Genomic DNA, 20144 nt, shown 5'->3' with positions numbered 1-20144 from the left:
ACTCATGAGTGATGCAGTCAAGGAGAATTGGAGATACCCAGACACACAAAGCTTTATGGGAAACAGGCTTCCCGTGGGAGGTCTATGCCTCCCCTCCGGCTGCTCCCTGGCTATGCCTCCTTCCCCTAGCTTCAGGCTCTGCTGAGGCTTCAGTACAGCTTTCTTCCTGAGGCCAGTCCTGCAACCTCCCATCACCTGGGCCAGCACAAGCATCAGTCCTGAAGGAGCAGCCCTGCTCCAACCGTGAGGGTCCACTGTGTACAGGTGGCAATGCTGGTTTTCCCTCCTGGCTGTCAGCATGCCAGGCTAACCGCCACCAGTGGTACAGCTGCTTGAACCTAGATTTCACCACATGTCTTCCCTTCCTGTGTGCGTACTGGGTCTGCCTATTGTGCTTCCTAGAATCTGTAAGATTTTGGAAAAGCAGCAAATCCATACATGAACAAGGGCTCCTTAATAAATTGAGATGGCTGGTATCTCTAGCACCCCCAGGAAGAGCTTTTCATAAACACTTATGTCCCCATCTCGTTGCCCCACAAATAGAAAAAGGAAGAGGTAGGGATCCTGCTGCAATCAAGACGTAGCCAGAAAGGGGCCTGATGTTTACCAGAGAGCCTCCCCCCTGCAGGAATCATACCACCCTGAGACTCACCACCCACTGCTCAAACTGTCACCCAGCCTCGGGAGCCAACCTGCAAGCCAGGCATCAACAAACACAAACACACAAACAAACGGGCTGTGAAGATGGTTCAGTCTCCATAGTAAAGTGCTTGCCTTGCAGAGCACAAGGACTCAAGGTTTTTTTTAAAGCCAGTGATGTTGATATGTTAAGACCCTGTATTGGGAGGCAGAGAGAACAGAACCCTGGAGCCTGAAGCTGGTGGTCAGTGAGAACTTATCACCAAAAAAAAGTTGAACAATGGATGAGGAACAGCACTTGAGGATGTCCTCTAGTCTCCACATACAAGGACACACATCAGCACCTATACATACACAAAAAGAAACACAAAGCCTGAAGCTGGTTTTAAATTGGAATTACCTTGTGTGTGTGTGTGTGCGCGCACACACGCATTCATGCTGAGATGGAACCCAGAGTTTTGCACATGCTAGGCAACTGAAAGGACTCCATCACTGAGCCATAATCACAACCCTGAATTACTTTTTGATTACTATTTCTCTTCTAAACATTCAGTTCTCTTTGACAACCACCGGACACTTTCCATCTTAGCACAGCACAGCATGGTGAGAGTGCTTGATGCCACAAGTACTGGGACTTAAGAACAGGCTAAGGAGATAGAGACAGACAGACAGACAGACAGACAGACAGAGTACTGTGGCTTCTAAATCCCCTTACAGGGCATGGGCGTTCTCACACTCCATACGCTAAGGCTTAACACAGAGCAGCCGCACTTTCAGCTCCTAGGAGGTCTGCAGGCCCACTCCTGTCTGCCCTCTACCAGGCTAGAGCCCCCAGCTCATCCCATCTAATCTGCCAGATGACCTCACTCTTCTCACTACACTGTCTGTGAAAAAGAGGAACACTAGGCATATTCAGAAGAGACTTCAATGCAGCCCTAAGGGCAGTCCACAGCTGCTTCCTCAGACCTGCTCTAAGGCCCTGCTTTCCTTCCCACCAACTCTTCTTACTCCCTTCTTTCATAGAATTGAGACCAGTCTGGTCCACACCACTCCCACTGCCTCTCAGGCCTTTGTCTCACCCATCCTCTCAGGCACACCTGCAAAGTCTGACCTAGCTATGTCCTTGCCTTCTCAGATACACACAGAGCAACCACCAGCACTGGGACAAACACAAAACTATGGCACCAACTTAAAGATGGAAAAGTGATTTGGGTTTACAATTTCAGAGTTTTTAGTTCATGGACAACAGATGCAATTTTTCTAGATCAGTGAGAGAGAACAAATGGCAGAGGGATATGGAAGAGTGAAGCTGTTCACTTTACGGTGGCCAGCAAGAAGAAAGAGTGAGAAGGAGCCAAGAGAGAGAGTAAAAATGGAGATCAAGCAAGAGAGAGTGATACTGAGAGAGAGAGAGAGAGAGAGAAGAAGAGAAGGAAGAAGGGAGGGACAGACAGGGAAAACAAATAGCTCCTAAGGATTCATCTCACAGGTGACTGGCTCCTCCAGCTAAGCCCCACCTACTCCAGCTAAACCCCATCTACTCCATCTAAGCCCTATCCACTCCAGCTAAGCCCCATCCACTCCAGCTAAGCCACACCGACTCTAAGTCCCACCCACTATGGCCAAGCCCCACCTACTCGAGCTAAGCCACACCCAGTAAAGATCCTAGCACCTCTTAAAGTAGCACCAAGCACCAAGACATAGGGCTAAAAATCTTCAACCTATGAGCTTGAGGGTACATTTCAAACTCAAACCATACCTAAAAATGGTTAAAATGGTAAGCTTCATCATGTGTATTTTTCCACAATAAAAATTTTAAGTACAGATCTTTTCTCCTCTTGGCCCTTTGTATTTCCACAAAACATTTATAAAAATAATCTTAAATTCAATAAACACCTGCTGGGATTTTGATTAAAGCTGCACTGAACCACAATAGCATAAAGTAACCCAGACGGTTTTTACGTTAGATGAAACAAATCAAGCACAGCGAGGCAAAGCCCAATGAACTCTGTTTATGAAGCCCGAAAAGCCTGATTGCACAAAGGCAGAGGGTAGGATGGGGCTACAGAGGCTCCATCAACTCAGGGCAAAGCTGGAGTGTAGCTAAAAGACACAACATTACACTTAGAAAAAAAGTTTAAGATGTGTGTGTGTGTGTGTGTGTGTGTGTGTGTATGTGTGTGTATGTGTACACACCACAACACACATGTAGAGGTCAGAGGACAACTTGAAAAAATTGGGTCTCTCCTTCCACTATATGGGTCTCAGGGATCAAATTCAGGTTTCAAGGCTTAACAGAACGCATCTTTAAGACCCTCTGAGCTATCTCACTGATCCAGGATGTTTTTTTTTTAAACTACATAATGAGCCACAATAGACTGTACTCTTAAAAATTAACAAGAAATTTGATGTTAAATGTTCTCACCATACACAAAAAAATCACTATATGTGGTTACATGAAATATTGATTAATACTTCAAGACATATTGCACATGATAAATATATATATATAGCTATATGTCAACTTAAACTTGAAAAAGAATGCATTGCATTGAATCCTTTCCTAGCTGTGTTTACAACTGACTTTTGTACAGTATCCATGTATCCAGCGGTCTTGCAAATCTGCTCATCACTTGGGATTTTCTGTTATAATTTTTATCACTTGAGAATACTAACATTTTCATTTATTTTTTTTGCAAGCATTTCACATGTCTGTTGTTTTTATCTCTGTGTGTCTCAACAATACCAGTAAAAACTTAAATGGAAAGTAGAAACAGACACTATGTCTTGGCTGGTCTTAGGAAAGCTTAGTATAATGTGTGCCACTCCACACCATGACACACCAGGCCATGGGCCATTCTGAGAACTTTGTGGGACCTTGGATGCTCCTTTTCCTTCTTAAATTGTTAGCTTTTGTTCACCATATATGGACGATGAACTATACCAAATGCCTTTCCTGCCTGTTTAGATACTATGTAACTTTTTCCTATTTTACTCTATTAATGTGATAAGTCACACACTCCAGGGTGAGAAAGGATTAAAATTTTAAATATCAAACAATGTATCCCTAAAATAAAAATTGCTGCACTCAGATTGCTAATATCTTGCTTAGGATTCTCACATCTAGTATTAGCCAATCTTCCAAACTTTCTCCTCAGAGTTTTTGGTTCCGAGGTTATGGTGGCCTCATATAACCCTGAGAGTAAAGTCCTCCCTTTATCTACTGTTAGATTAACTGCTGCTTTACCCTTCATTACTGCCCTGCTTCTGCTCCTACTCTATGGCTCGTGTCCAACCTGAGTTGACATTCCACTCTCCTTGTGCACACTGCTGGGGCTGGGGAGACAGCCCAACCTATGCAGACCTGTCCACAATCATGATGACCTGAGTTCAGATTACCAGCACCTACATAATTGCTGGGCATGGTGCTGCACATCTTCAACCCCAGTGCTTGGAGAGCAGAGACAAGATCCCTGGGGCTCACTGGCCAGCTAGCCTAGCAGAATCAATGAGCTACAGTTTCAGTGAGAAAACCAGCCTCAAATTTAAAGTGAAGGCAGACCAAGAAAGACACCAGATGCCAACCTCTGACCTCCATCTGCATACACATGTGCATACACTCACATGAACATGTATCCCCACACACACACACACGCATGCACACATAAAAAAAAAGAAAAAGAAACTATAAGAAAGTTAAATTAGCAATCCCTTGTTGGTGTTGGAGTCACTGTGAGAGTCACTCTGGGAGGAGGATTACTGGGGCATTTGCAGAGGACTGCAGTCCATCCTGGGGACCAAGTGGTTGAGATTCACGGTGAAAGTACTATGTGTGAGAGGCTATTCACACAGTAGTAAGCCAAGAATGAGAGCACAAAGGTGGAACCAAGGCCAGATATAGCCTTCAAAGAGCCACACCTAGATCTTAACTTCTGCTGATGGGGCCTCTAACAGCTTCCCAAAGTCATGCTAGCAGCTAAGGACCAAGCATTCAAAACACGAGCCTATGGGGGCATTCCAGGTTCAAACCTAACAGGTTTTAGCCACACCCTGCATGTTTAGGCAGGTGGTATTTCCAGCGCTGTTCAGTTCAAAACGTTTCCTATTATCCATGGGGTATCTTCTGTGAATTGGATGAGTTAGCAAGAAATGGTTCACTGAGCTGATAGGTGCTGCTGTTTCTAGTCTGCCTGCAATGAGGCTCTTTGTCACTCACTCCTCTGAGACTTGCTTTATGGTCCAGCATGAGCTCAGCTTTGCAACTTTCATGAGGATGGAATGAGAAAGCACTACTCACCAAGTCACAGCAATGGGAGAAAAGACTGATGTGTCTAGAGGGACTGAGCACAAGGAAAGGAACCAGCTGAAGAGGCAGAACTAAGTTCAGCACCATCCCTGCAGCCGGAGGGCAGGCAGGCCAGAGGCCTCCAGAGACTCAGGTAGGAGACAGAATCCTTGGCTCCAGTGCACTTTCCTCACAGAGGGCAGAGCAAGGTGTTCCTGGGTGCCAGCTGGCTGGAAGCTACCAAGGGTATTGCTTAATCAATACAAAAGAAATCAAGGTAGATGACCAGGAGGCCAAGTAAAGACATGATTCCATTCAACTTGCAAACCTAAGCCACTTCTCAAACTGGAAATCACTAATTAAGGGAAAGATCAGGAAACAATCAAGAAAGTCCTCTGACACCAAGGCAAGTGTCATCAACAGTAATGCCTCAGTTTTCCCTAGTGCTCAACTTGGCAGAATCTAGAATTGCCTAGGAGATGGGCCTCTGGGCATGCCTGTGGAGAATTATCTTAATTGTGTTATTTAAACTTGATGTGGAGAACCCCATCTTTTTGTTTGTTTGGTTGGTTGGTTTTGGTTTTTGTAGACAGGGTTTCTTTGTGTAGCTCTGGCTGGCTGTGTCCTAGAACTCACTTTGTAGACCAAGGTGATCTCAAACTCAGAGATCTGCCTACCTCTGCCTCCTAGGTATTGGGATCAAAGGCCTGCGCCACCACTGCCCAGCTGGGAACCCCATCTTAATCATGGGTGAGGCCATTCCCTGCAGAAGATCCATGTGTATAAAACTGAGAAAGCCAGCTGAGAACTACCATGACACACTCATCACTTCTTGCTTTGCAACAGCAGATTCAATGTGAGCAGCTGCTTCAAGCTCCTGCCACCGTGACTTGTCTGCTATGATGACCCATAACCTTGAGCTGTGAACCAGAATAAATCCTTTCTCACCTAAGTTGCTTTTGCCAGGGTACTGGCAGGCAGCATGCTGGGAACATGTGCAGCTATTCTGGGCCAACATCAATGCTCCCACCCTGTCACAGAGAGAGGACAGAGAGAACCTGAACCCCTGGATCATCACAACATTATAGGGCTCATGATACCTGGGAGGGCAGAAGACAGACCTGCACTCAGGGCTGCCCATTAGCAGAGTGGTCAGAAGTTGGATGTCTCTTCTCAGGAGACAAGTCGTTAGCCCAGACCACTCACCAATCACACAGAAGCACAGGTCTAGAGGCTTGACTGGACTCTCCATGCTGACTGCCTCTCCTTTGGGAACATGGCTCAGACACTCCTGTCCATAGTGTTCCCACTGCTGCTTCCTGCTGCTAAAAAGCAGCTCCCAGTTATGCTGGGCCAGGTGGACACAAAGTTTCTACATGGGACAATGGTCAGCTTCCAGGTATCAAACTGTCCATCATGGGTAAGCCCAGCAGTAATCTAGGAAAGACAGCCAGGAGATAACTCCTCCTTATCAAGGGAGGAGCAGGTTGCAGGCCCCAGGTCACTCACAGCCAGGGAATCTACACCTATGGCCACACAGGGAAGTGCTTGGAACCAGTGACTATGGAGAACAGTGGATGAGATGGTGAAGCAAATGGGTCAGGATGGAGTGCCCAGAAAGATCAGACTGTGACATGGTAGCCTGGACACATTTGTGTGTAAGAAGAATAAGCCCAGGTGAGACTGTGCAAAGGATTATTAACAGAACAGATGATGATGCTGGAGGACAGAAGGGGAAGGCCTCAAAAGGGCAGGTGTGACCAAGGGCATGAAGACCCATCCCACATGACCACCAGCCAAGGCCTTCGAAGGACAAGGCCAGCCTCCAGCACTAGGCTGAGAGTTCAGGAATGGAGTGGCACAGGCACTGCACCAACATCAGCTCATGGCAGGCTCAGTCCCAGCTGCCTCCTGACCACAGCAGCTGCTTGTCATGTGGCCTCCAGAGAGTGAGCTGCTCACTCTCTAGCCATCAGGATGATGTCTCAGCATGCTGCTGCACTCTGTAATAGCCCTGTCACCAGAGCCAGCTGCACCCAAGGGCCATGGAGCCTACAGACACAGAGGTTTGGAGCAAGCTCCTAGCATACTTGCCCCAGCAGCCAAGGAAAGTATACATGGACAGGTGTCGCAGCTCCCCAGGTGGCCAGGGTTATTGGTAGCTTATGTACTTTGAAATCTTTAGGGTAAATTCAGAAAGATTAAACAAGAGGCTACCCACATGATGAAAGCCACAGCTCCACTGCCCTGTGGCCCAAGAAGTATTTCATATCCAGTCTGCAATTGGGCTTCCTATCTGTCAAGTGGCCATATCAGTAAGACATGCTGGCACTGGCCTGGCTCCTAGTCCTTAGAAGCAGTGGCAGAAGGACTGCAAGTTCAAGGCCAGTGGGCATGCAGACAACCTTCTTATCGGCTCCTCTGAGGACAGGAAGGACAGCAAATGAGTCAGGACAGAGTGCTGCCCTTACTGACTCCTAACTGCTGACAGCAGCAAGACTCCAGATGCCGGCCAGCAGGAAGACCCAGAACATTCATGGCAATGAAGGAAGCAAAACAGTAGCCTAAGCCTCTACAGTGGCTTCTCAAACCACCACCAGGAAGCGATATACATGCTCAGGGCTCAGATCCAGAGGCCTCTTTTCGCACAAACACAGACACAAGCACCCCTGACAAAACCCCCCCCTAGAGGCAGGCTAACCATAATCCACCTTCTGGTGAGGCACAGCAATCCCATAAGGGTTCCCAAGGCTGGACCTTGCCTCACAGCCTCTGTCTAATACCTTTCTCGCTTCTGTACCATGAAACAACTCTACAGCTGGTCTTCACTGTCACCTTGCCAAATGTGGAAGCAGCCATTAGGGACATGTGGATGGACGCCTGCCACTCAGCTCTTCCACTTACAGAAACATTCTAGCACTAGCACGCGTGTGCATGAGATGTATATGAGAACATTCACACAGCTTCAGAGTAGACATGTAATCTTCCTCAGAATGTCCATCAAGACAGGAGTTTATAACACTCTGCCACAGAAAACTACAACACACACCTTGAGAGCCAATAGGTTGCTGTGTCTGTCAGAATTCAGAAACGAAGTCAGCAACACGATCTGTAGGTGCCAAGGTCTCAGGGAGGGGACAGGAAGAACACAGAGGACCCTGGGGTGCTGCCCATACACAGAGGACACCCTCCTGACATTGCTGCCGCACTGTCACTAACAGCAATGCACCCACAGTACCCACTGGCCATAACAGATACTCAATCCTCACATGGTGACAACCGGTGCACCACCATCTAGACTTTCTCTCTGCTCTAGTTTTCTATAAAACTAAAACCTCCCCAAAATAAAACCTATTCTTAAAACAGCCTTTGACCTGGAAGTGACCAGGTCTTTAGGAAGGGCAGGGATCAGTCCTACCTCAATTGTCCCAAAGGATTAAGCATACTCCCTTCTGATCAGGGCTCCCCAATGTGGGGATCCAGGTGACTCAGGTCACCTCCAGGAAACCTCCAGCCATGTGCCCTGGAAGCCCCTGCTGTGGGGAGAATCCAATGGGCTCCTAGGAGGGTAGGTACAAATCTTTGGAGGGGAACAGAGGGGAAGTAGTGGCAGAAGAGCACAGTGGTCAGCAAGGCCAATGCACCTACCTCAAGATCATCAAGGGAGCGCGTGATGCTGAATCTCCGAGACCGTCCAAAGGATCTGCGAGCTGATGTGCGCTGGGAAGTCTGGGCCAGGGCAACTCCCCGTCCCAATTTTGAATTCTAAATACAAAGAAAAAGATGTGTTAAGTTAGACTCCTGGGACGACACTATCTGTCCTGTCCTGTCCTTTGTGCTCCACTGAAGGAAGAGTCAAGCCCAGTAGCACTGTGGGAGGTTCACTTGAAGTCATTGTTTGGTACACTTTAATTAAAATATTTACCACAAAATATGCAAACAATTCTAAGAGTCCCCCCCATCTTTAGCCATCTGTTGTTAGCTACCAACTGTGTGTCCTAGATGATAAGGGCCACCCTGCTTTCCCACTGCATACAGACAGCCTGTTCCAGGGAAGGACTGATAGTGAGTGAACAATCAGCCCATGTGAAGGCTGTCTGCACTTGCCTGTGCTTCCATGTCTTCTTAGATCACTTTAGGAAGCCAAGGACACCCTAACCAGTGTCTGAGGATCATTCCAGCAAAAGACCTATGTTTCTTCCTCCAGGAAATTACAATATCATGCTGTTATTTCCTCTCAATTCAAACACCCCCTCCCAGGAGACTCAGAAGGCTTAGGCAGCGAACAAACTGAGTATGACCTGGGAAGCTAATAGAACCAGGCCTATGGTCTGGAGTGATGGCCTATCAGGAGCATTTCCTGCTCTTCCAGAGGATCCAAGTCTGAATCCTAGCACCCACATCAGGTGGATCCCAACCATCTATAACTCTTGTTCCAGGGGCTACCATATCCTCTTCTGACCTCCTACAACACCCCCACACATATGACCTACACATATGCATTTTAGAAAAGAGGGAGGAATGTACCCAATAGGCAGGTAGGCTGCTGAGACAGCTTAGAAAGTTGAAAGGACTCACAAAGCCTCCCCAGTGAAAGCAGTGAGCTATTGTTAGTGAGGACCTCCCAGGATACAGCTTTCATTGAGTCCCCATTCATCCTGGAAAGAGCTTCTCCATGATGCAGGTGCCTAAAGATGTTCACGGTCCTGTAGCAACCCCCCAGCAATACCCTGTAGTCCCCTAAATACACTCACTAGTTCATGAAGCTGGTCCTATACCACTCAGACTCCCCACCGAGAGAGCACAACTGGAAGACAGTCCTCAGATGCGATGTTCAGCAACACAAACTTTACCACCATTCTTCAGCAGTGCTGAGAACACCAGCATTGGCAGCCATAACCCCTCCCACATACAGCACTTACTCACCATCCCACATGGACACTGTCCTCACGTCTGTTTTCCTGTCCTATAATGACCACTCAGTGCCTCATATAAGCAGAATCACTATATCCTCATCTTTCTGTAACTAGCTTGTCTCTGGCCATAATGCCCTCAAGGCTCATTCATGTTGCAGCACATGTTAGGATGTCTTCCCTTTCCAGTGCACTGTATGAAGAAGCCACATTTCTTTCTTCTATTCTTCCATCCATGGACATTCAGGCTGCCTCCAAGTTTTAGCCTCTGGAATAAAATAACTATAAACTCCAGTGTGCAAACATCTGCTCCACTCTCTGCTTCTTTTTTTTTTTTGGTTTTTCGAGACAGGGTTTCTCTCTGTAACCCCGGCTGTCCTGGTACTCACTATGTAGACCAGGCTGGCCTCGAACTCGGAAATCCGCCTGCCTCCGCCTCCCAAGTGCTAGGATTAAAGGCGTGCGCCACCACCGCCCGGCTTCTGCTTCTTTTCTTTTTTCCTGGCCCTATTTTTTGTTTGTTTGGTTCAGTTTTTTGTTTTGGTTTTTTTGAAACAGGCTTTCTCTGTGTACCCCTAGCTGTCCTATAACTCACTCTGTAGACCAGGCTGGCCTTTAACTCAGAAATCTGCCTGCCTGTGCTTCCCAAGTGCTGGGATTAAAAACCACCACCACCCGGCTAGTCTCTGCTTTCAGTTCTTCTGGCTATACCAGAAGTAGAATTGCTTAATCATATGGTGATTCTACCTAAAAGAATTTTAAGGACGTGCCGCACTGTTCCACAGTGGTTGTTCCACCATAGATTCCCACCAACAGTGCAGAGAGCTCTAATTCACAAGTCCTAGCCAGGACCTGGTACTTTCCAGTTTTGACAGTGGTCATCCCAATGGGTTGAGGTGTGCTGTGCTGTGCCATTTCCCCATGTTGCTTATTTTCTTCAATAAGCACAAGTCTTGTATTTTGAGACAATATAATTTCTGTACCCCCACGCCCTTTGTTGACTATGTTGTTAGAACTTAAAATTGTTATTCCAAAAATCTCAAACCCAGACTACAGGCCCCAGTAGAGCAGGGACTTAGTCTATCCTGGTAATACCCATCTCTGCCCTCCCAGTGCCAGGGACAGATCAAGTCTTACTGATCAGATGCTAAACAAGAGGTTGAGTGTAAACAGAGACCATCAGATCATCTGAAGGTTCTTCAAGATGTAACACAGGATTCTGACAATATTTAGAACTGACAGGTTTGCTTTTCCTGGAATATCAATCAGGGTCCCATGAGGCATTTTAGTGGAAAGAATCCTGTGTACTGCAGCTGACTTGGTACTGGAGGACAGGGCAAACAAGGAGGTCCTAGGATGTCCTGGAGAAGGAGGGGACACGCTTTACATTAGAAGCTCCTAGGAAGGACTACCGAGCTAGGACTCAGACCTCAGGACACTTAGAATCTCTGAGGGGAAGAAGTGAGGCCAAGGAGCTGGGAGACCCTGAGCTGGACTCGAAATGGAGGAAAGAAAGGACAGATAGAGTGCCACTATTGTGACACCCGGTTCCTGCAGGTCCACTCTGAGGCCCCTGGAGGCAAAGCCTGACAACACATGGCTGCAGAGCAAGAAGAGGGTGCAGACCCCTCTTCATGTCATAGAAGGTCTTAGGGCTGGGGACACAGCTAGAACTGGTGTACTCGCTAATGTGCTACAACAAAGCTAAATGCAATGAATCCAAATCCTAAGATCCAAACAGCTTTAGAACCAAGCTCTGTGTCAAACACAAAGCAAAACTGGACAAGCATAGCTGTGTTGTGGTCTATGTCTATGTTCTGTGTTTATGTGTATGCACACATATGCACATGTATATACATGCATGCAGAGGTCAGAGGGAAAATTGAGGTGTCACTTCTCAGGTGTCCTCTACTTTTTTGCTTGAGACAGTGTGCTGGTTAGTTTTATATCAACTTGACCCAAGTTAGAGTCATTTTGGAAGAAGGAACCTCAACTGAGAATATGCTCCCCCAGACTAGCCTGAGGGCTGGTTTGTGGTACATTTTCTGGTTGATTATTGACTGTGGGTGGACCCAGCTCACCATAGGCAGTACCACCCCAGGACTGCATCTGGTCCTAGATACTATAAGAAAGCAGGCTGAGTAACCTATAAGAGCACCCCTCCATTGACTCTGCTTTAGTTCATACTCAGGTTTGTGCCTTGATTTCCTTCGATGATGGACTGTAAGCTGTGTGTTGTTAGCTGGAATAAACTCTTTCTTCAAGTTGCTTTTGATCATGGTGTCTTATCACACCAATAGAAACCCTAATTGAGACAGAAAGGGTCTGTCATTGGCCTAGGCTGGCTGGTGGACAAGCCGTATGGCTCACTATCCCCATGCCCTTCACTGCTAGAATCGAATTCTGGGGATCTGAAGCACTTTAGCAAATGAGGCCTCCCTTCAGTCCTATAATGTGTTTCCTACAGACACTGCTGAAGAAACTACTCCTGGTCATTGTGAATCACCTTTCTGAGAAGGAGATAGGTCCAGGTATTCTACTTAAGAAAAGAAAGGACAACTACACAGGAAAGCACATTAAGCACGGTGGCAAATTAGATCAGTTAGCAAATATCTAAGGGCCAAATATCTGTCAGGCAAGGCCACGTACCATTAAAGGAGACAACAAAGTATAAACTACCACACCAAGAAGAGAGAGGAGGGACTGAGGAAACAAAAGGCAAAGAGTGAAAGGGAGACCTGGTGCCTGCAGGAGCCCCAGACTAATCTCTCCTCCTACTGCATGGATAGATCATATCATAGATTCCTTCTGATCTCACTTACATGCTAACAGATGGATCCCAAATAGGATTGGGAAAGAGATCCAACTACCTGCCTCCATCACAGAAATGGAAAAGTTTAAATAAAAGAGAGTGATGTCCTTGTTGGACATCAGAGGGAGGAGAGGCCCTTGGGCCTGAGGGTGTTCGATGCCCCAGTGTAGGGGAATGCCAGAGTGGGAGGACAGGAGTGGGTAGGTGGGGGGAGCACCCTCATAGAGGCAGGGGAAGGGGGGATGGGATAGGGGATTTCTAAGGGGGAGACCTGGAAAGGGGAAAACATATGAAATGTAAATAAAGAAAATATCCAATTAAAGAGAGAAAGAGAGAGAAAGAGAGAGAGAGAGAGAGAGAGAGAGAGAGAGAGAGAAAGAGAGAGAGAGAGGGAGGAAGGGAAGGAGGGAGGGAGAGCTGTCTTGGACAAGGCTGGTAAAGCTTGATTGCTTTACTGATGTTGTTTAATAAAAGAACCCAGGGCTGGGGATATGCCTAAGCTGTAGATCCCTTGCTTAGCATATGAAGGCCCTGGGTTTAATTCCTAGATGGAGGTTAACACAGGAAAAAGGTGAGAAAAAGCCTGTGGTGGTGGCACTCACCTTTAATCCCAGGACTCAGGAGGCAGGGGCAAGCAGATCTCCATGTTCCAGGCCATCCTTGTCTACAGAGGGAGTTCCAGGACAGTCAAGACTATTACACTGAGAAACCCTATCTCAAAAAAACCAAAGAAAGGAAGGGAGGGAGGAAAAGAAAAACGGGGGAGAGAAAAGAGAAGGAAGGAGAAAAACTCTGCTATTAATTTGATATAATATAATTAATTTTATAAGACAAAAAAAGTTACTAAAACAAAAGACAATGAGAAAAGGGAAAAGATTTAAAAATCTTACAAAAATATTAGCAAACCAAATCTACTAGCATAAGAAAAGCTCATTGTGCTGAGCTGGGTTATCTTGGGAATGCAGATGTGGTCTAACATTTGAAAACCTAATGAAGAGGAGGAAGCCCACACAATGCAGAACACTCAGAAAGAAAAGCTACGCTAGAACATCCACAGGAGGAATCATATTAACAAAGAGAAGGAACTTTCCAAACTCAGACAGCTGTATAAAAAAAAGCTATATAACAAAAACAAAAAACAAAACAAAAACCCTCAACTTTCATGTATCACCAGATTGGCATTTATAATTATGATGGTATCATTAATAATAGCAAGAAAATTACATAAAACAGCTAGGACTGACTCTAATGAAACAATAAGCCTATTAAAAACACTTAGGAAGGTAACTGTCAAAGTTTGGAGAGAGAGAGAGAGAGAGAGAGAGAGAGAGAGAGAGAGAGAGAGAACAAAACAAAACAGGTGGATGGACGGTTCAGTGAGTTGTCAAAGCACCAAACCTGGCAACCTGAGTTTGGTCATCCAAACCCACATGGAGGATGGAGAGAACAAATTCCCTGGCAAACTTTTTTCTGACCTCCACACACATGCTGTGGTATACAAGTGCACCCCCCCCACACACACATATGCATGCATACTGTCTTAAATTCTCACCCCTTGACAACTTGACACATTTCTTTAAGCCAAATCCTATTCACAAAGTTATCTCTGTGTCTGGGGAGATAGCTTAGTAGATAATGTGCTTGCTGAGCAAGCATGAGGGCTTGAGTTTGGATCCCTAACACTAATCCCTAACAACCATTTATAACTCTAGATCCAGGGCTACAAAGCCTCTGGCCCCTGCAAGTATCTGCATTCATGTGCACATACACACATACATACATACACATAATTTAACATAGTAAAATAAATCTTTAAGAAATAAGCTGGCCAAGCAGTGGTGGCACACACCTTTAATCCCAGCACTCAGGAGGCAGAGGCAGAGGCAGAGGCAGAGGCAGACATCTTTATGAATTTGAGGCTAGTTTGGTCTGCAAGTTTTAGGTTCAGTGAGAAACCCTGATCTCAAAAACATATGGTAGAGAAGCTATTAAAGACAGCCCAATATCAACCTCTCACTTCTACATACATACAGGCAATACTACCCCACACACATGAACATATACATGTATATACTTCCCACACACATGCACACACACACACACACATGAATGCACACATTAAAAATTTAACTCTAAAAAGACTGTGGAAGAGAAGAAAATCTTATCTTCCAGTAATAGGACTTTACTACTTAAGAAAAGGATTATACATATGGTTAAATGAAGACTAGGAACTTCTAGGTATTCAAGACCACATGAAGGATGTAAAAGGCTGGGGCATGGGGTGAGTGCATGTGTAGTCCTACTACCATCACAGGGCAAGTAGCCAGCATCTATAGTCCTGCCAACTATAATAGATAACCTGGCAGAAGCACAGGCTGATGCATAAGCAAGGAAACAATCCTTATAATCAAGGGAACACAAACATAAGCCACAGTGAGCCACCGCTTACAAGTGCTAGAGAGCCGTGGTCAAGAAGCCTAAGCACACCTAGACATGGGCAAAAATGCCCATATGGCATTAATTCTAACATAACAGAGAGTTGGGGAGGTGGTTCAGTTAAGAGTGTATGCTGCTCCTCCAGATAACTCCAGTTCACTTTCCAGCAGCCATGTTAGACAGTTCTTGGGAATCCAATGCTCTCTTATGCCCTCTGTGGTTACCAGGTACACATGTGGTACAGACGTACACACAGGCAAAACTCAGTCACAAAAGATAATAAACCTAAGAAAAATAGGAATGTAACAGCTGTGACACATTCACACAATGGAAAGGTGATCAAGCAGCAGCTACACATAACATCACAGGGAACGCTTTGAAGCTTTACTGGGCTACTATAAACCAGGCAGTAGGCTCTTGTAAGGCATCTGCACACAGTGAGAGGGCAGCAATGCCCATGTTTGGGAAGTCAATCGCTCAGCTGGGACTGTTCCAGCAGGACTCTAAATAGTCTTCCTTCCTGGAAAGGACAAAGGACAGGGCAGCAGGCACACCCGTCAGTATTCCTCCCCTTCCGGGGGCTCTACTGCAACCCCACATCCACAAACCCTCCTAACAGCACTGTCCAAAGGTCAGACACCGCCCTGGGGCTGGCTGGCACTATGAGGACCTCTGATGCATTAATGGTGGTGGGGGCTACACAGAGCACACATTTCCAGGAGCCAGTACTTCACATGGGAATCCTTAGTCCATCTAAGACTTGAGGTGGGTACTGGGAGCAAGAGTCTCAGTTTACACAAGTGATGGTCACAGATACCCTGCTCAGGGAGGTAACATTATGGGGCCTTTTTTAGGTGTGGTCTTTGTTGAAAGTACCAGAAGAAAATATTTACATCTATTTTGAAACTTCCTCTCACACAGAGAAAAACTACACAAACCTGTTTGTTGGATGCAGAGCTCTCAGCTTGGGTCTCTGGTGAGCCTTTCCTTGCTGGACCAAATGAAGGAGGAATTACAGCCTTCATCTCCATGCCTCATTACATCATGACTTCTGCTCTTTTGGAGTCAAGGTTTCATGTAGCCCAGAGTAGCCTACGACACACTTTATGGCCCTGATCTTCCTGCCTCCATATCCTGAGTGCTATTACAAAGCCAGTTATAAGTGGCTTTATTCTTTTTAAAAGTATCTTTAGGGGTCAGCAAGATGGCTCCCCATGCATACCTCAGAGTTCAATCCCCAATCTTTGTTAGAAGGAAATAATCAACTCCAAAAGTTGTCTTGTGACCTCCAAGTGCACATACCGTAGCATATATGTGCATGTGTGCTCGCTCTCTCTCTCTCCCTCTCTCTCTCTCTCTCTCTCTCTCTCTCTCTCTCTCTCTCTCTCTCTCTCATACGTACACGCACACACATACAAACACATCATCATGATAGTAATCAATAAAAATTTAAAAAATTAAAAATAGTGCCAAGCAGTGGTGGTGCACACCTTTAATCCCAGCACTTAGTAGGCAGAGGCAAGCAGATTTCTGAGTTTGAGGCCAGCCTGGTCTACAGACTGAGTTCCAGGACAGCCAGGGCTATACAGAGAAACCCTGCCTCAAAAAATAAAAACAAAAAACAAAAAAAAGAAAATTAAAAATAATCTAAAATAATTTTTTTCTATGGGAACTTTTTTAGTCACTAAGTTCACATTTCCATCATAAAAAAATGATACAAAATGGAATTGTCATATGTCCTCCCTGGCTCTCCCTGGCCCCTAAAGTAACATTATCACCAGTCTGCTGACTTGCTGTGTATGCTGGATGAGGTAGAAAAAGGATGCAGGGTCTCACACATCAGGCAGGCATCCTACCACTATACAACATCTCAGCCCTCCCTTTCCTTACTGACATAGGCTCTCTACACTACCTAGATGGCCTTGAACTCTAGCCTAAGCAAGACTTGAATCTGATATCCTTTCTCAGCTCAAGAGTAAGAGGCCTGCATTATCAAAACAGGCTCCCTCTACAATGGCTCAGCTTTTGCATTAAGTGTGTGCACACTTGGACTAGCCAGCTGTTTCAGGTGTAAAAGCACTGGTACACAAGCTTAATAACCTGAGTTCAAGCCTGGAACCTGGAAGAAGAGAACCAGCTCTCAAAAGTTGCTTTCTGACCACTTCATGTGTGTTATAGCATGTGCATGCCCACCTGTGCACACACACGGGATTAGTTTAAAAGCTAAAACAATAAATAAATAAATGTGGACAGTTAACACTGGGCTGAGGGCACTTAAACCTTTAAAACAAGAAAGAGATTTAAATGTGCATTTGTGTGACCTGCTGTTCCCACTTGACATGAGAAATCCCTCATTAGTCTTGCACTGTCCCTCCTCATGGCTCACTGCCCACTCTCTTGAAACCCCGCCCAAATCTCAGTGGCTCAAGCTCTATCTCCATCTCCATCTATGGACTCCGGCAAGCAAGAAGGTTAACTTGAAAATGAGCATACACTGCATACAGTTCAGCTGACCCCAAGCCCAATGGCATCTAAGCAAATCCAATCTGTTTGCAAACAGTCAGGTCAGCTGATTTTCAGTCTGACCTGTGACTGCCTACTACATTATGTCTGAGTCCCTCTCTGCTGTGTTTCACTGCCTGTCCCTCACAGGTCTGTGGATTGGCAGGGACACTCATGTACCTGCTGCTTTAAGTCTTCAGATCGAGAGACACTGCCATCGTGTTCCTGTGCTCATGCCAGCATCATTCTCATGGCTGTCCCTGGGCATATCTGGTGGTACCGCTCACAACTCTGGCACTAGTTACTCTAAGAGACAGACATGGCCTCAATCAATCCCAGGAGGACACTACCTATCACAGGCTGCTCTGTGCTCCCCAGTATCACATGTTCAATCTTTAACCTAGAATCTTAGCACACAGCTACACTTGAAGACAGGCCTTGTACAGAGGTATCAATAAAAGGAGCTCACTGGGTAGGCTCTAACCCAATGCGATGGGATACAGAGGAGGGATGACTCTGTGAACACACACAGGGATGACTCTGTGAAAACACATGGAGAAGACCATGACTCCACTCAAAGCTGGCCTCAAGAGGAGCCAGCCTGACCAACCAGGTCTGTGGGAGAACACACCTCCATAGCTCACCTTCAGCCCACACAGCCCTGGCATGAGCCTCTGCACGCCCATATAGGTATGGATGAGTGCAACGGACCGGGATTTCTCGCGGGGGTCCCTGTTCCGCGGGACAAGGGATTTTGGCCAGGTGGGCACGGGATTCAGCTTTGACAAACAGACAACACACGGGTGGTGTAAAATCTGAGTGTATTTCTTTTAAAAATGACACGAGGCTTTTACAATCATTGTAAAAGAGAAAATGAAAAATCTGGCAGCTCAACAGTTGAGGTACCTATCTAAAACATACTGGGTCTAAAACAGCAGCTATCTCCTCTGAACTGGTGCTGTATCCCCCGGGCCCAAGTGGCCTGGGCCCGGGGGACTGCGAGAGATACATGAATCTGAGTCTTAGCCCATCTAAGTTCTAGTGTTAGTCCTGCATGTGAGTCCAAGTCCTTCTTCTTCCAGTCCTAGTGCTAGACTGAAGTCACGTAGGCAAGCGACCCCCACACCAAGGTCAGTAGGGTCTGGTAGCTAGGTGTGAAGCAGGAGGAAAAGGGGTGGAGCCTTCTCTGTTGAGGTATTCTTATGCTAATTCTCTGGTTCTTGCTGGAGGCAGGCAGAGGAGAATCTTGACCTAACACTTTCAGCTAATGTCTTAGAGTGAGAGAAACCTTTCAATTACTCTCTAGTACTTAAAACATTAAACTAGGATAGTTGGAAACATTGGTGAAGGTCAGAAAGCAGTGTCCGAATTTTCTCTTGCTAGTTGTAAGAAAATGATATCTTGGTGAGTTCCTAGCACACTAGTACGAGGACATATCTGGGCCACCTCTGAGTTTGGGGTGCCAGGCGACAATGCGGAGGCAGGAGACTGACTTTCCTTGAAGTTTACGCCTCAGATACCGCCTTCACGCAAAGTGTGCGTGGCAGATGAGGTATGGCTCCCAAGGAGACCCTTGGACATCTTATGGCCCAGGACAGTCCTTCCTACATACTGTACACACCAGTGAAAACACTTTTCTGCCTTCTGGGACCAAAGAGAAGGGGCCAAGCCTGCCTGGCCACCATAAAAGCCCAAACAAAGTAAGGAGCTCCTCAATTCCAACCGCTGACTCCCTGAGTCCTTTCAACTATCCCTCCTTCACGTGCTGTTCCCCTGGTGCTTCAGCAGGTAGGAGTGGGAGGGATCCATTTCCAGGGTGCATCTCCATGCTCACAAGCCCCACCCCAACTATTCACTGGGAGTCCAACAGCTGAGTAAGGATGGCGAAGGCAAGAACAACCTGGCAGGAGAAGCCTTGGGCCACAGCAGTTCTGGTGTTAGTGGTATACAAACCCTGAACCCCTTGCTTTCTGACAGCCTCTCTCAGCTGCCAGGCTCAAGCCCATAGATTCGTGTTGTAGTGGTGGCAAATAAAACAAGTATCCTCATCGGCAGACAGACCCCACAACTAACTTGAACTTCAAGCAACTCTGGGTGGAGTCAAGGTTCTTCCCCTTCCCCCACCAAGCTGGCCTTCTCCTTCCTGATTAATCCTACTTTCACCCTTTCCACATTGAGCCAATCAGGGCCCAGTTGATGTCCTATAAACCTGGGCTTTAGCAAGAGGGAGCATTAGAACTCAGTGGAGGACAGGAGGTGAGGGCTCTGCAGACGTAAGGCACTTGCTCTGCCTAGGTCTACATTTCATGGGTTGGATGAAGGCAGACATTTGTTCTGGCTTCCAGACAGTGAGACGAGACCACCCAGCACTTCATCGTCCGGCAGGCAGAGCTGCAGATAGGGTCTGGAAGGAGCAGCTCCTCACTAGCATCCCAAGGCCCTCAGGAGCTTTGAGCTGCAGCCCTTCTCAGCTCTTAGCTAACACCCTGCTGCTCTCCAGAGTTTAAACTTGTTTCATTTAAATCCTGCGTGGCAGTCTATTTTACCTCATTTAGAG

At 46.5% G+C, this 20144-nt stretch overlaps 1 protein-coding gene across 5 annotated transcripts in view; it reads right to left on the bottom strand.

Annotated features, from left to right (window-relative positions):
• Rgs12 (regulator of G protein signaling 12) overlaps positions 1-20144 on the bottom strand; it is a 96318-nt gene that overhangs the window by 56637 nt on the left and 19537 nt on the right. For all 5 annotated transcript variants that reach the window (XM_031341317.1, XM_031341314.1, XM_031341315.1 and 2 more), the window contains one exon: positions 8573-8689. In XM_031341317.1, coding sequence (XP_031197177.1) covers positions 8573-8689 — 117 coding nt within the window. The remainder of the gene's footprint in view (positions 1-8572; positions 8690-20144) is intronic.

This window comes from Mastomys coucha, unplaced genomic scaffold (genome assembly GCF_008632895.1).
Source record: "Mastomys coucha isolate ucsf_1 unplaced genomic scaffold, UCSF_Mcou_1 pScaffold22, whole genome shotgun sequence".
NCBI classification, from domain to species: Eukaryota; Metazoa; Chordata; class Mammalia; order Rodentia; family Muridae; genus Mastomys; species Mastomys coucha.
This window is presented reverse-complemented; position numbering and strand designations above follow the sequence as displayed.